General features: G+C 50.3%; 1 protein-coding gene across 1 annotated transcript in view; it reads right to left on the minus strand.

Moving 5' to 3' along the window:
* Nucleotides 1-276: 276 nt before the first annotated feature.
* Nucleotides 277-16,704, minus strand: part of TWNK (twinkle mtDNA helicase) — a 49,105-nt gene continuing 32,677 nt past the window's right edge. The window contains exons 4-5 of the mRNA XM_075341494.1: nt 9,787-9,928; nt 277-1,768 (exon numbers count right to left, since the gene is read on the minus strand). Of these exons, the coding sequence (XP_075197609.1) occupies nt 1,523-1,768; nt 9,787-9,928 (388 nt within the window). The 3' untranslated portion in view covers nt 277-1,522. The remainder of the gene's footprint in view (nt 1,769-9,786; nt 9,929-16,704) is intronic.

Consider the following 16,704-nt stretch of genomic DNA (forward strand, 5'->3'; position numbering starts at 1 on the left):
TGGATGGGGGGGCATGTGAACAGGCTGGATGGGGGGGCATGTGAACAGGCTGGATGGGGGGGCATGTGAACAGGCTGGATGGGGGGGGCATGTGAACAGGCTGGATGGGGGGGCATGTGAACAGGCTGGATGGGGGGGCATGTGAACAGGCTGGATGGGGGGGCATGTGAACAGACTGGATGGGGGGGCATGTGAACAGGCTGGATGGGGGGGGCATGTGAACAGGCTGGATGGGGGGCATGTGAACAGGCTGGATGGGGGGGCATGTGAACAGGCTGGATGGGGGGGCATGTGAACAGGCTGGATGGGGGGGGCATGTGAACAGGCTGGATGGGGTGGCATGTGAACAGGCTGGATGGGGGGGCATGTGAACAGGCTGGATGGGGTGGCATGTGAACAGGCTGGATGGGGTGGCATGTGAACAGGCTGGATGGGGGGGCATGTGAACAGGCTGGATGGGGGGGCATGTGAACAGGCTGGATGGGGGGGGCATGTGAACAGGCTGGATGGGGGGGCATGTGAACAGGCTGGATGGGGGGCATGTGAACAGGCTGGATGGGGGGCATGTGAACAGGCTGGATGGGGGGGCATGTGAACAGGCTGGATGGGGGGGGGGCATGTGAACAGGCTGGATGGGGGGGGCATGTGAACAGGCTGGATGGGGGGGGGGTATGTGAACAGGCTGGATGGGGGGGGGGGTATGTGAACAGGATGGATGGGGGTTTATAGCAGGATCATATACAAGGCAGGAGGATCATTACCAGGATGGGGTACCTTAGTAGAGAATTTGGGGACATTACCCCCATAACAGTGTCAGCAGCAGATCCTCGCCCTATAACAGTGTGTCATGACCACATTTTTTGCTTAAAGTTTTATTTTCCCATTTTCCTCCTCTAAAACCAGGGTGCGTCTTATAGTCCGGTGCGTCTTATAGTCCGAAAAATACGGTATTTATATAGCGCTATCAATTCCACAGCGCTTAACAGAAAATCACTGATGAAACGGATGGTAAAAACTGACCAAACACTGATGAAAAACTTCCGCTTTTTGCATTTGAGAAAAATCCGGTCTGAATGAGGCCTTAATCTGAAGTACAGGAAATAATTGGGTTTTATATGACTGTACAGGTTGGACGTGATGGATGCAGAGGGCAACACTAATTGAGATAACTGCAATGTGCAGTGCATGCCTTTCTGTGGATCCCCCTCCCACCAACAGGGCGCTCAGATAATTGCTTTACTAGCTTGTTTTTAACAGGGCATCCAACAGCTGGCACGATTTTAACATGTTTGCTGCCATGAGATGATCCTCTATGACAAGCATAATGCTAAACATTATCCAAAGTGTGAAATGTAGCTTACTTATACAATTTGAAATGAGGATGAACAATATAAAATAGTGTTTTATAGAAGAAAAAAAAAAAATCAAAAGCATGAAGTGTTCCTCCATAACATCTTAACTCCTGGACACTTATGTCCTACAAACTCAGGCAAACTAAGTGCGAAGGCACACACAATTCTGCTCATTTCTTTTTTGCTGGTGTTGATTCCGGTAGGGTGTCCGGCGTCTCATTTTCTTTGTTGACTTTCTTCACTTTTGCCTTGCTTTTGGAGGAGGTAAACGTCAGTGTGGACTTATTAAATTCCAGTGCAAAAACCCCAACATCTCCATCAAAGCGGTTTTTGGCCACTTGTAAATGTCTCTTCCCTTGACCACTGACCAACTTCCGGTCTTGCAGGATGAGAACATTATCGGCTTCTTGGCTGGCCTATAATATTAATTAAAAAATAAATAAAATAAATAAATGCTTGGGTTATCTAAGAATCCATCTAATTTTATATGAAAACAAAAAACTACATCAAAACAATGACAATATATGCAAATGTTATGCCGTACGTATGAAATATGTTAACGTGGAGGATCAAATACTCGGCTACGCCCATACAGTGTTTGCGTATTATGTTAGGTGTATGTGTTGGAAATACTCCAGGCACATACACAAAGAGCCTCTATAGGGTCTTATTTACCCCAAACTAGGGCTCAGCAACTAATCAGGTTTCCTTAATTAGCCATTTCAATCCCTAACCAATTTGATTTTGTACGGTTGTAAGTTTTATTTCAGCGCTCACCCACCCATAGATAATGGCACCTTGGAATCACTAACTTTAGGTAAAACGGAGCTGCAGTAAGAAGTGGGGAGCAGCAGAAGGTTTTGGATGTTCAGCTCCGTCTCCACTTACTTGCTGGGCCATCTTACTGCTCGCCCCATATTCCCCCCCTCGCCTCATGGTACCGCTCTGAATATCTAAGTCTTCGCTTTTAAATCACTTCTGTTACAAGTCTCATGCCTTCCAGACTAATGCAGGGAGCCAGGGCTATGGCCAACCGCCACTTGCATCCACTTGAGACTCAGCCAAATGACTCACTATATGTGTGGATTCCTGGGTTTACGAATCCAAATATTCGAATTCCAAATATCACCTTAATAAGCTGTACATACATTTTACGGAGCTTGAGAAATTCAGAGTCTGGCGCCGACGAAGAGTGCTTTATGGAGCCTCGTTCTCTAAACGATGCTCCATAGGTTGGAGTACGAGTTTTTGAAATGTTGTGAAACCGCTACATAATGGATTACGTCAAATCTTTTTTTATTTTAAATAAATTGGTGTGGGTGTGGGTGTGTGTGTGTGTGTGTGTGTGTGTGTGTATGTGTGTGTCTCTGATAACACCAGCCCTCAGCTGTCTGCTTTAAAGGGAACCTGTCACCACTTTTTTTGGCTATAAGCTGCGGCCACCACCACAGGGCTCTTATATACAGCATTCTAACATACTGTATATAAGAGCCCAGGCCGCTGTGAGAACATAAAAAAGGGAATTTTGTTTACTTACCGTAAATTCCTTTTCTTCTAGCTCCTATTGGGAGACCCAGACAATTGGGGTGTATAGCTTCTGCCTCCGGAGGCCACACAAAGTATTACACTTTAAAAAGTGTAACCCCTCCCCTCTGCCTATACACCCCCCCGTGCATCACGGGCTCCTCAGTTTTGGTGCAAAAGCAGGAAGGAGAAAACTTATAAATTGGTCTAGGTTAAATTCAATCCGAAGGATGTTCGGAGAACTGAACACCATGAACCCAAAGAACAAATCAACAACAACATGTGTACACAAAAGAACAACCAGCCCGAAGGGCACAGGGGCGGGTGCTGGGTCTCCCAATAGGAGCTAGAAGAAAAGGAATTTACGGTAAGTAAACAAAATTTCCTTTTTCTTTGTCGCTCCATTGGGAGACCCAGACAATTGGGACGTCCAAGAGCTGTCCCTGGGTGGGTAAAGCAATACCTCAATAACAAGAGCCGAAAACGGCCCCCTCTTACAGGTGGGCAACCGCCGCCTGGAGGACTCGCCTACCTAGACTGGCGTCTGCCGAAACATAGGTATGCACTTGATAGTGCTTCGTGAAAGTGTGCAGACTAGACCACATAGCTGCCTGACACACCTGCTGAGCCGTCGCCCGGTGCCGCAATGCCCAGGACGCACCTACGGCTCTGGTAGAATGGGCTTTCAACCCTGAAGGAAGTGGAAGCCCAGAAGTACGGTAGGCCTCGAGAATCGGTTCCTTGATCCACCGAGCCAAGGTTGACTTGGAGGCCTGAGATCCCTTACGCTGGCCAGCGACAAGGACAAAGAGCGCGTCTGAACGGCGCAGGGGCGCCGTGCGAGACACGTAGACCCGGAGTGCTCTCACTAGATCCAAAGAGTGCAAATCCTTTTCACACTGGTGAATTGGATTAGGGCAAAAGGAAGGTAAGGAGATATCCTGATTTAGATGAAAAGGGGATACCACCTTAGGGAGAAATTCCGGGACAGGACGCAGAACCACCTTATCCTGGTGGAAAACCAGGAAGGGAGCTTTGCATGACAGCGCTGCAAGCTCAGACACTCTGCGAAGTGATGTGACTGCCACCAGGAAGGCCACCTTCTGAGAAAGACGGGAGAGAGCGACATCCCGCAGCGGCTCAAAAGGCGGCTTTTGAAGAGCCGTCAGGACCCTGTTAAGATCCCAGGGTTCCAGCGGACGCTTGTAAGGTGGGACTATGTGGCAAACCCCCTGCAGGAACGTGCGGACCTGCGGAAGCCTGGCTAGACGCGTTTGAAAAAACACGGAGAGCGCCGACACTTGGCCCTTGAGAGAGCCGAGGGACAAACCCTTGTCCATTCCAGATTGTAGGAATGAAAGAAATGTGGGTAATGCAAACGGCCACGGAGGAAAACCGTTATCAGAGCACCAGGATAAGGAGATTTGCCAAGTCCTGTGATAGATCTTGGCAGACGTTGGTTTCCTGGCTTGTCTCATGGTGGCAATGACATCCTGAGATAACCCTGAAGACGCTAGGAGCCATGACTCAATGGCCACGCAGTCAGGTTGAGGGCCACAGAATTCAGATGGAAAAACGGGCTTTGTGACAGCAAGTCTGGGCGGTCTGGAAGTGCCCACGGTTGACCCACCGTGAGATGCCACAGATCCGGATACCACGACCGCCTCGGCCAGTCTGGAACGACGAGAATGGCGCGACGGCATTCGGACCGGATCTTGCGTAGAACCCTGGGCAGCATCGCCAGAGGGGGAAATACGTATGGCAGTCGAAACTGCGACCAATCCTGGACCAAAGCGTCCGCTGCCAGAGCTCTGTGATCCTGAGACCGTGCCATGAAGGCCGGGACCTTGTTGTTGTGTCGTGACGCCATGAGATCGACGTCCGGCGTTCCCCAGCGGCGACAGATCTCTCGAAACACGTCTGGGTGAAGAGACCATTCCCCCGCGTCCATGCCCTGGCGACTGAGAAAATCTGCTTCCCAGTTTTCTACGCCCGGGATGTGAACTGCGGAGATGGTGGAGTCTGTGTCTTCCACCCACTGCAGAATCCGCCGGACTTCCTGGAAGGCTTGACGACTGCGAGTGCCGCCTTGGTGGTTGATGTAGGAGACGGCAGTGGCGTTGTCCGACTGGATTCGGATCTGCCTGCCCTCCAGCCACCGATGGAAAGCCAATAGGGCTAGATATACTGCCCTTATCTCCAGAATATTGATCTGAAGGGACGATTCTATTGGAGTCCAGGTTCCTTGAGCCCTGTGGTGGAGAAAAACCGCTCCCCAACCTGACAGGCTCGCGTCCGTGGTGACCACGGCCCAGGTTGGGGGTAGGAAGGATTTTCCCCGGGACAGAGATGTGGGTAGGAGCCACCACTGAAGTGATATTTTGGTTGCGAGGGAAAGAGCGATGTTCTTGTCGAGGGAAGCAGCACTCGTCCCATTTGCGAAGAATGTCCCATTGGAGTGGCCGTAGATGGAATTGCGCGAACGGCACTGCCTCCATAGCTGCAACCATCTTCCCCAGGAAGTGCATGAGGCGCCTTAAGGGGTGTGACTGACTCCGAAGAAGTGACTGTACCCCCGCCTGCAGAGAAAGCTGTTTGTCCCGCGGTAGCATGACTAACGCTGGCTGGGTATGAAACTCCATCCCGAGGTAAGTCAGGGATTGGGTCGGCGTCAACTTGGATTTCGGGAAATTGATGATCCACCCGAACTGCTGGAGAGTCGCCAGAGTGACAGTAAGACTTCGTTGACACGCCACTAGAGAAGGGGCCCTGACTAGGAGATCGTCCAAGTAAGGGATCACCGAGTGGCCCTGAGAGTGCAGGACCGCCACGACGGATGCCATGACTTTGGTGAAAACCCGTGGGGCTGTCGCCAGGCCGAGAGGCAATGCCACGAACTGGAGGTGTTCGTCCCCGATGGCGAAACGCAGGAAACGTTGATGTTCGGGTGCGATCGGCACATGGAGATAAGCATCTTTGATGTCGATCGATGCTAGGAAGTCTCCTTGTGACATCGAGGCGATGACCGAGCGGAGAGATTCCATCTGAAACCGTCTGGTTCTCACATGTCTGTTGAGCAGCTTGAGGTCCAGAACGGAACGGAATGACCCGTCCTTTTTTGGCACCACGAACAAGTTGGAGTAAAATCCGCGACCACGTTCCTGAAGGGGAACGGGAATCACAACTCCCTCTATCTTTAGAGCATCCACTGCCTGAAAAAGAGCGTCGGCCTGTGCGGGGGGTGGGGAGGTTCGGAAGAAACGAACCGCAGGACGAGAGTTGAACTCTATCCTGTAACCATGAGACAGAATGTCTCTCACCCATCGGTCTTGAACGTGTGGCCACCAGGCGTCGCTAAAGCGGAAGAGCCTGCCACCGACCGAGGATGTGGTTAGATGAGGCCGAGAGTCATGTGGAGGCCGTCTTGGAGGCAGTGCCTCCCGCAGCCTTTTGGGGGCGTGACTTGGACCGCCACGCATAGGAGTTCCTCTGGCCTTTCTCCGGCCGGTTGGACGACGAGGATTGGGTCTTGGCGGAGGGACGAAAGGACCGAAACCTCGATTGGATTTTTCTCTGCTGAGGTCTCTGAGGTTTGGACTGAGGTAAGAAGGAGTCCTTTCCCGAGGATTCCTTAATAATCTCATCCAACCGTTCGCCAAACAAACGGTCGCCAGAAAAAGGCAAACCAGTTAAGAACCTTTTGGAAGCAGAGTCTGCTTTCCATTCGCGCAGCCACATGGCCCTGCGGACTGCCACGGAGTTAGCGGATGCCACAGCCGTACGGCTAGCGGAGTCCAGGACGGCGTTTATGGCGTAGGACGAAAATGCTGATGCCTGAGAGGTCAAGGAAGAAACCTGCGGAGCAGAATTCCGTGTGACGGCATTAATCTCAGTCAGACATGCCGATATTGCTTGGAGAGCCCACATGGCCGCAAAGGCGAAAGACGCGCCTGTGGCCTCATAAATAGACTTCACCAAGAGCTCTGTCTGTCAGTGGCATCCTTCAGGGATGCGCCATCGGCAACAGACACAACGGACCTAGCAGCCAATCTAGAGACTGGAGGATCCACCTTGGGGGAGTGTGCCCAGCCCTTAACGACATCAGGTGAAAAGGGGAAACGCGTGTCAGTGTGCCGTTTAGCAAAGCGCTTGTCCGGGACCGCTCTGGGCTTCTGGACAGCGTCCCTGAAGTTAGAGTGATCAAAAAACGTATTGCGCGTACGTTTGGCGAATCGAAATTGGTGTTTCTCCTGCTGAGAAGCCGGCTCCTCTGCAGGAGGAGGTGGGGGTGAGAGATCCAGCACCTGGTTGATGGACGAGATAAGATCATTTACCAAGGCGTCCCCCTCAGGGGCATCAAGGTTAAGGGTGAAGTCAGGGTCAGAGCCCTGAGTTCCCACGTCCGTCTCGTCTTCCTGAGAGTCATCAAGCTGGGATCCAGAGCAGCGTGAGGAGGCCGGGCAAGAGTCCCAGCGAGGCCGCTTAGCCGGCCTGGGGCTGCGATCCGGGCAGGAGTCCTCCGCCTGGGACCTAGAGGCTATCCTGGGAGCGCGCTGCGGCGCGGGCCGAGAGGGGCCTGGAGGAGACAAATTAACAGGGGCCGGGGTCTGTGAAGGGCCCGGTCTGGACTGCAAAGCCTCAAGGAGCTTAGATGACCATTTGTCCATAGACTGTGCAATGGATTGAGAAACTGACTGGGAGAGTGTCGCAGCGAAAGAGGCCAACGACGGTGACTCTGTCCCTGCAGACTGCTCAGGGGGAGCCGGGGGATCTACATGAGCCGAGGGGCCCACAAGTGCCCGAGGCTCCGGCTGAGCAAGCGTGGCAGGAGTCGAGCATTGATCACAGTGAGGGTAGGTGGATCCCGCAGGCAACATAGCCCCACAAGAGGTACAGGCCGCGAAAAAAGTCTGTGCCTTAGTAGTTTTGCTCCTTGTGGATGACATGCTGTTGTCTCTTAGGAGAGTGACCACTGAGGGTATATGGAAAAAGGGTATACAGCCTTTCCGAACAGATATATATATCTATATGTATATATATCCCGGCACCCTAGGGGGACCAACACCGGGTGACCGGTGTGGCTTACCAACCGCTATCGAGCGGAGTGTGTCCTCCAGATTCCCTGTCGTGGATCCCCCAGAGCTGCAGAGCTTTGCCGCTGAGTAGCATCCACCGGCAGAATGCTAAAAATGGCTGCCGGAGCTCTCAGGGGGGGGTGTGGAGCCGAGGGCGGCGCCAGCAAAGAGCGGGAATCTGGAGTCCCCAAGTGGTCAATGAGGGTGGGGGGAGACATGCAAAGATGCTCCAGCCCTCAGAGCCGACGTCACGTCGGTAATCCCGCCCTAACCCCTGACAGGCAGGCCCGGGGGCGGGATTTTGCTCGACTAGGCCGTGGCGAAGCCGGGGACTAAATTTAAGGCCGTGCCCGACAAGCAGGCAAGGTCGGCGCGGAAGTCCGCCGAAAAAAACTGCGGACGGAACTACCGCGGCTTCCGGGGAGAAGGAGCGACCTCCCTCCCTGTACAGTCCACACATGGGGACACAGAGTACCTCCAAGTTGCAGGGCCCGGTCCCTGGGGGTGAAGAAGCTCTGGACCGGCAGGTTCCACCAGGGGCTGCGGATGGAGCACGGTCCCAGCACGTGGATGACCGCTTAGGATCCCACTTCTCCCAGGGCCGCATAAGGGATGGTGAAGGAGACAGCATGTGGCTCCAGCCTCTGTACCCGCAATGGGTACCTCAACCTTAACAACACCGCCGACATAGTGGGGTGAGAAGGGAACATGCCGGGGACCCCATCGGGGTCCTCTTTTCTTCCATCCGTCATAACTATGTATGAGAATGCATGAGTGGATGTGTGCCTCCTTCCACACAAAGCATAAAACTGAGGAGCCCGTGATCCACAGGAGGGTGTATAGGCAGAGGGGAGGGGTTACACTTTTTTTTAAAAGTGTAATACTTTGTGTGGCCTCCAGAGGCAGAAGCTATACACCCCAATTGTCTGGGTCTCCCAATGGAGCGACAAAGAAAAACACTTTATAATACTTACCTAACGGTCGCTCTGCGGTGGAATTGGGTCACGGAGGAGTCTCCGTTGTCCGGCGCCGCCTCTTTCGGCCATCTTTGTTCTCCTTCTTCTCTAGCCGCAGTGCATGATGCGTCCGACGTCATCCACACTCGCCGGCATTCAGGTCCTGAGCAGGGCAGATCAAAGTATTGTAGTGCGCCTGCGTAGGACTGGCGAGTGTGTATGACGTAGACGCGTTATGCACAGGCTTTAGAAGAAGGAGGACGAAGATGGCCGAAAGAGGCGGCACCGGACAACTGAGACGCCTCCGTGACCCAATTTCACCGCAGCGCGACTGTTAGGTAAGTATTATAAAGTGTTTTTTATGTTGTCACAGCGGCCTGGGCTCTTATATTCAGCATGTTAGAATGCTGTATATAAGAGCCCTGTGGTGGTGGCCGCAGCTGATTGCCAAAAAAAGTGGTGACAGGTTCCCTTTAACTTCACTGGTGATCAAAAGTAGGGGAGATCCACGAAGTTTATTTTGTTTATTAGGTTAAACCAAGACTAAAATACATATCTGCTGACAAATTCCCTTTAAAAGAGGCTATCCATGTGAGTACCTATTTGCACTGATTGTCAGTTACTTTCCTCCAGATCTTCCTGTGTGGCTTCTATTTAGTTCAGCTTCATTCATTGATTTACTAGTTTAGCTACAGCGCCTTCAGGAGCCTGAGACGCACATTCTGTCCCACCACTGGTTCAGGCCGCCATTCAATTACTGACATTGAACACTTCTTTCCTCATGGACAGATGACAAACCAAAGAAACATGGAGATGGAATAATGCCATGTGTAAATTACATTTGAGACCTAGGATACTAGGAATGGGTTTTCTACCTACTTTTGCAGAGCCAAAAATAGAGGATGTTTGCAATTCTTTGTCATCATCTTCTTTCCGGGGATGAATGACCAAAGTCACATGGCAGCCATTTTCAGTGGCAAATTTCCTAAATGCCCCAACAATGTGGTCCTGCACTGCAAATCTGAAAAAGGAATAAAATGAGTTCCACCACTGGATTGCACAGGCACAAATATATTATAAACTGAACTTTCATCATGAGTGTGGAAATGGTCATTGACATAGAAGAAAGCTTTCTAAGCAGCCCATTTCATGATTTTCATAAAGTGGCTTGATCATGTCTACAAGTTAAGGACAGCATAGTGCTGGACAATAGCAACACAACAGTTTTTCTTATAGACAGTTTAAAAAAAAGTCCCCCCAAAGCCTATGATTCTGGAGCATAAAGAAGGACTCCCCTGCCTGTCAGGACAGTGATTGACAGGTGGCTGCTGTGGATTACTGTGAGGAGTTTGGAGAACCTCTAGCATACAAGAAGTCTTAAATCCAGAATAATATTGTTGAGATAGACCTGGCTCACTCAACGTGGGGGTGCTCTGGAATAATGAGTCCAGTATTACAAAAATATATCCGGCACACCACAATGCAAGAGAGGAATCTTAGGTTTGGTTTGAAAAAAATGTTGATTTATTGTGTATATACAAAAAAGTCCGTCCAACGTTTCGATCCCAAAAGGATCTTTCACAGGGACAATGGGACTAGATGTATAAAAGGATTGTCAAATCGTATCAGTACAAGTAATGATGGTAATCAAAGTATATCAGAAGAATGCGTAAGCGGTCTCAGTAATTATACTTTGTTATATGGTGCTAAGGGAGATCAAGGACGTGTTGTGATGTCGTGCACGACAGGGAGGTATCCGGATCAGTGGTACTAATTAATGTTAGTAACACAATATTGGATGGGAGGTCCGATCATGTGATAGAGGGATAACACCAAAGCAATTCTTTATGCAACGTTATCAGGGTGGGAGGAATCTCGCTAAACGATAGGGCATTAATGTTAGACACAGAGTAGGTCTCTGAGGGTCACTGATTTGTACGTATCACTGAGTGTATGTCTGGAACGGAAGGTAAGGTGAGCATAATATGTGTGTGTGCTTGTGTGTTTGTGCGTGTGTGGAATGGCACAATAGGGGACCAGGATAGGACATTTAACAAGTTGTGGAACGAATTGTCTGCATTGCAATGATTTCCTATGGGAAATCTTGCTTTGCTGAACGAGTAACTTGTTTAACAAGCACACTGCCAGAACTGATTGTTCTCGTTAACCAAGGTTCCACTGTATATCTATCTCTCTATTTATATATACACGGGGATCTATTAACAATTTCACTCCATACACCCTTTCTAGCAAGGAGATTACTTCATTCCAAAATGGGTCTGTCTGTCTACATTCCCACACCATATCCATCAAACGTGCCTCATCAATCCCACACCTAGGATATTGTTATGATGCAAAATGCCCTATCTTGTGTAAAAAGCTTGTAGTTTTGTATTCCCTGAATTAGAAATAGTTGAGTGAGCAGCTTTTGGGCCTCACAGGCAGATAATTGGGAAACAGTTTCTAGAATCTCTCTCCATTGCTCCACTGACATAGGGCCTGCAGCTACCTCTCATTTAGCTTTAACTGTCAGAGGTTGATTACCCAGTTGGGATGCCAACAGATGCTTACATACAGTAGACATTAAACCCTTTATATAACCTGTAGAAGCAATAGTTCTACTAGGGCATGATGTTGTATGCAAAACTCCACAAAACCCGATTGAGCTGAGAGAGCATGTCGGATTTTTAGGTATTGGTATAAAGTGTTACGTGATAAATTGAATTCATCTTGGAGTTGTTGAAAACTTTTAAAGTGAACCTGACAGGACCCCCGTACCTCTAGAACCACCAGCAGTTGTGCGTACGTATCTATATTCCCTGCCTAACAATCCTTTTCTTACATTGAACACAAACAGATCTTTAGAAAAAAGTATTTCTAAAGTCGGTTTATGACATGCAAGTGACCCCTTTGACTAGTTGATGGGGCGTTAGTTTCCCAGACTAGTTAGCCCACTTAGCATGTTATCATACTTAGCATGTTATCATGCCGTTATAGGCGTGATAACATGATTTACAAGAGCTTGCGTCATTGCCAACGCTTTGCAAATCATGCGCATGCGCTCAGCAGTCTGATCGCTCATTCATTTCTTCCGATCAGATCTGCATCGCTTAGACCTGGAGAAATGATCATCTCTTGTAACAGCTAGTCCTCAGTTGTTTGTTTACAGGGACCTTAGTCATGTGACCACAAGAGTCATCACATGGCCCTGTGCTACCATGACAACCACTGGATCCACGTGATCACGTCACGTGACTTCTGGTATCGTCCGGTAAGTAAAGTTTCAGCGCGATTGCGGTTATAATGGTGCTTTCACTTATTGACAGCGCCATTTAAGGGGTTAAAAGGCACGGGCGCATAACGATTCCGCTCGTGCCTGGCAGGCACAAATGTCAGTTGTATAAATCAGCTGAGATGTGTGCCCATCTTTCTCGGTTGCCAGAAGCAGCTGGGGAAGATTAACACTATGACCGCTAGGACGTAATTTTACCGCCCGCGGACGTTACGGGGTTAAAGAGATCATCTCTATGGACTTGATAATGTACATTATTCATTTTTTTTTCCTGAAGAAGGGGTTATACAGCTCCAAAACGCGTAGAACAATATAATCCGATGTCTTAATCCTCATTGATCTTCAGTGATCTTCTGGCAGCACAGATTAACCCTTTTCTTCTATCTTCTCCAATGTGGGATTGTGAGGATTTCCCCCTGGAGAAATCCCAGCTGAGGCCCATTTCATATTCTATAAAAGAAGTGCACCTGACTTGCCCACATCACATCTACTTCTCTCATCCATGGAGGTGTTGTAATTAGGATGCCATAAAATACAGCCATAGATCAGAAATAGCCAGTTCATCTTCATCCTTATGATATTGGAGAGTTTGTAGTTTCATTCAAGCATGCAGTTTATGCCATATTAATTTCCTGAACATGGTTTGTATTTTACGAAATATGGGGGAAGGAAGACAACGAAGGGAATTTTGTTTACTTACCGTAAATTCCTTTTCTTCTAGCTCCAATTGGGAGACCCAGACAGTGTGACAGTGGGTGTATAGCTACTGCCTCTGGAGGCCGCACAAAGAACTACACTTAAAAGTGTAAGGCCCCTCCCCTTCTGGCTATACACCCTCCCGTAGGAGTACGGATTCCTCAGTTTTAGTACCAAAGCAAGAAGGAGGAAAGCCAATAACAGTTTCAAAAACAAATTCAATCCGATAACAAGATCGGAGAACTTAAGAAACAACATGAACAACATGTGCACCCGAAAAACGAAACCCTAAGAACAAATAGGGCGGGTGCTGGGTCTCCCAATTGGAGCTAGAAGAAAAGGAATTTACGGTAAGTAAACAAAATTCCCTTCTTCTTTTTCGCTCCTAATTGGGAGACCCAGACAGTGGGACGTCCAAAAGCAGTCCCTGGGTGGGTAAAAAGATACCACATGAACGGGCTGTCAGACAGCCCTTTCCTACAGGTGGGCCACCGCCGCCTGAAGGACCTGTCTACCTAGGCTGGCATCTGCCGAAGCGTAGGTATGCACTTGATAGTGTTTGGTAAACGTGTGCAGACTCGACCAGGTAGCCGCCTGGCACACCTGCTGAGCCGTAGCCTGATGCCGCAATGCCCAGGACGCACCCACGGCTCTGGTAGAATGGGCCTTCAGTCCAGATGGAATCGGAAGCCCAGCAGAACGGTATGTGTGAAGAATTGGTTCCTTGATCCACCGCGCCAGGGTGGATTTGGAAGCTTGCGATCCCTTATGCTGACCAGCGACTAGGACAAAGAGCGCATCAGAACGGCGTAGAGACGCCGTGCGAGAAATGTAAATCCTGAGTGCTCTCACCAGGTCCAACAGATGTAAACCTTTTTCAAATTGGTGAACTGGATGCGGACACAAAGATGGCAAAGTGATATCCTGATTGAGATGAAAGGAAGAAACCACCTTGGGAGAAAACTCTGGAATTGGACGCAGTACTACCTTGTCTTGGTGAAACACCAGGAAGGGAGATTTGCAAGATAACGCCGCTAGCTCGGACACTCTTCGAAGAGACGTGACCGCCACAAGAAAAACTACTTTTTGTGAAAGCCGAGAAAGGGAAACCTCTTTCAAAGGCTCGAAAGGCGGCTTCTGGAGAGCAATGAGAACCTTGTTTAGATCCCAGGGTTCCAATGGCCGTCTGTAAGGAGGAACGATATGACAAACTCCTTGGAGAAACGTGCGTACTTTAGAAAGCCGTGCCAAGCGCTTCTGAAAGAATACGGATAGCGCGGAGACTTGACCCTTAAGAGAGCTAAGCGACAAACCTTTTTCCAACCCAGACTGCAGGAAGGAAAGAAAAATTGGCAATGCAAATGGCCAGGGAGAAAACCCTTGAGCCAAGCACCAAGCTAAGAATATCTTCCACGTCCTGTGATAGATCTTAGCTGAGGATGGTTTTCTAGCCTGTCTCATTGTGGCAACAACTTCATGAGATAAACCTGAGGCCGCTAGGATCCAGGACTCAATGGCCACACAGTCAGGTTCAGGGCCGCAGAATTCAGATGGAAAAACGGCCCTTGAGACAGCAAATCTGGACGGTCTGGTAGTGCCCACGGTTGGCCTACCGTGAGATGCCACAGATCCGGGTACCACGACCTTCTTGGCCAGTGTGGAGCGACGAGAATGGCTCGATGGCAGTCGGACCTGATTTTCCGGAGAACTCTGGGTAACAATGCTAGAGGTGGGAACACATAGGGGAGTCGGAATTGCGACCAATCCTGAACCAAGGCGTCTGCCGCCAGCGCTCGGTGATCGTGAGACCGTGCCATGAAAACTGGGACCTTGTTGTTGTGCCGTGACGCCATCAGATCGACGTCCGGCGTCCCCCAGCGGCAACAGATCTGCTGAAACACGTCCGGGTGAAGGGACCATTCTCCTGCGTCCATGCCCTGGCGACTGAGAAAGTCTGCTTCCCAGTTTTCCACGCCTGGGATGTGAACTGCGGATATGGTGGACGCTTTGCTTTCCACCCACGTCAAAATCCGCCGGACTTCCTGAAAGGCTTGGCGACTGCGTGTTCCCCCTTGGTGGTTGATGTACGCCACCGCCGTGGAATTGTCCGACTGAATCCGAATCTGCTTGCCTTCCAGCCATTGTTGGAAGGCTCGCAGAGCAAGATAGATTGCTCTGATTTCCAGAACATTGATCTGCAGGGTGGACTCTTCCTGAGTCCACGTCCCCTGAGCCCTGTGGTGGAGAAACACCGCTCCCCACCCTGATAGGCTCGCATCCGTCGTGACCACTGCCCAGGACGGGGGAAGGAACGACTTTCCCTGTGACAATGAGGTGGGGAGAAGCCACCAACGCAGAGAGTCCTTGGCAGTCAGAGAGGGAGACAGTCCTGTCGAGGGACGTCGATTTCCCATCCCATTGGCGTAGAATGTCCCATTGTAGAGGGCGCAGATGAAACTGCGCGAACGGGACCGCCTCCATTGCTGCTACCATCTTTCCTAGGAAATGCATGAGGCGCCTCAGTGAGCGCGACTGGCTCTGAAGGAGAGATTGCACTCCTGTCCGTAGCGAACACTGCTTGTCCAGTGGAAGCTTCACTATCGCTGAGAGAGTATGAAACTCCATGCCAAGATAAGTCAGAGATTGGGTCGGGGTTAGATGAGACTTTGGAAAGTTGATAATCCACCCGAAACTCTGGAGAGTGTCTAGTGCCACCTTCAGACTGTGTTGGCATGCTTCTTGAGAGGGTGCCTTTATAAGCAGGTCGTCTAGATACGGGATGACCGAGTGACCTTGCGAGTGCAGAACAGCTACTACTGCTGCCATGACCTTGGTGAAGACCCGGGGGGCTGTTGCCAGACCAAAAGGCAACGCTACGAACTGCAGGTGTTCGTCGTGTATGACGAAGCGTAGGAAACGCTGATGCTCTGGCGCAATCGGCACGTGGAGATACGCATCTTTGATATCTATTGATGCTAGAAAATCTCCTTGAGACATTGAGGCTATGACGGAGCGTAGGGATTCCATCCGGAACCTCCTGACTTTTACGTGTCTGTTGAGCAACTTTAGATCCAGGACGGGTCGATACGATCCGTCCTTTTTTGGGACCACAAACAGATTGGAGTAAAAACCGTGACCTTGTTCCTGAAGAGGGACGGAGGTCACCACTCCTTCCGCCTTTAGAGCGGCCACCGCCTGCAACAGAGCATCGGCTCGGTCTGGTGGTGGAGAAGTTCTGAAGAAACGAGTTGGCGGACGAGAACTGAACTCTATCCTGTACCCGTGAGACAGAATATCCCTCACCCAACGGTCTTTGATGCGTGACAGCCAAATGTCGCCAAAGTGGGAAAGCCTCCCACCGACCGAGGGTGTGGGAATCGGAGACTGCAAGTCAGGAGGACGCCGTCTTGGCAACGGTTCCTCCGGCTGTCCTTTTTGGGCGTGACTGAGACCTCCAAGGATCTGAGCGTCTCTGGTCTTTTTGAGTCTTCTTTGACGAGGCGAATTGGGACCTGCCCGGTCCTCGAAAGGACCGATAACCAGACTGACCCTTCCTCTGTTGGGGTTTGTTTTGTCTGTGTTGCGGTAAGGATGAGTCCTTACCCTTGGAGTGTTTGATGATTTCATCCAAACGCTCTCCAAACAATCGGTCACGAGAAAAAGGCAAATTGGTTAAGCACTTCTTGGAATGAGAATCTGCCTTCCAATGTCTCAACCACAGGACCCTACGCAAAACAACGGAGTTGGCTGACGCCACTGCCGTGCGGCTTGTAGCGTCAAGAACCGCATTAATCGCGTACGACGCGAAT

This window comes from Anomaloglossus baeobatrachus, chromosome 1 (assembly GCF_048569485.1).
Source record: "Anomaloglossus baeobatrachus isolate aAnoBae1 chromosome 1, aAnoBae1.hap1, whole genome shotgun sequence".
In the NCBI taxonomy this organism is placed as follows: domain Eukaryota; kingdom Metazoa; phylum Chordata; class Amphibia; order Anura; family Aromobatidae; genus Anomaloglossus; species Anomaloglossus baeobatrachus.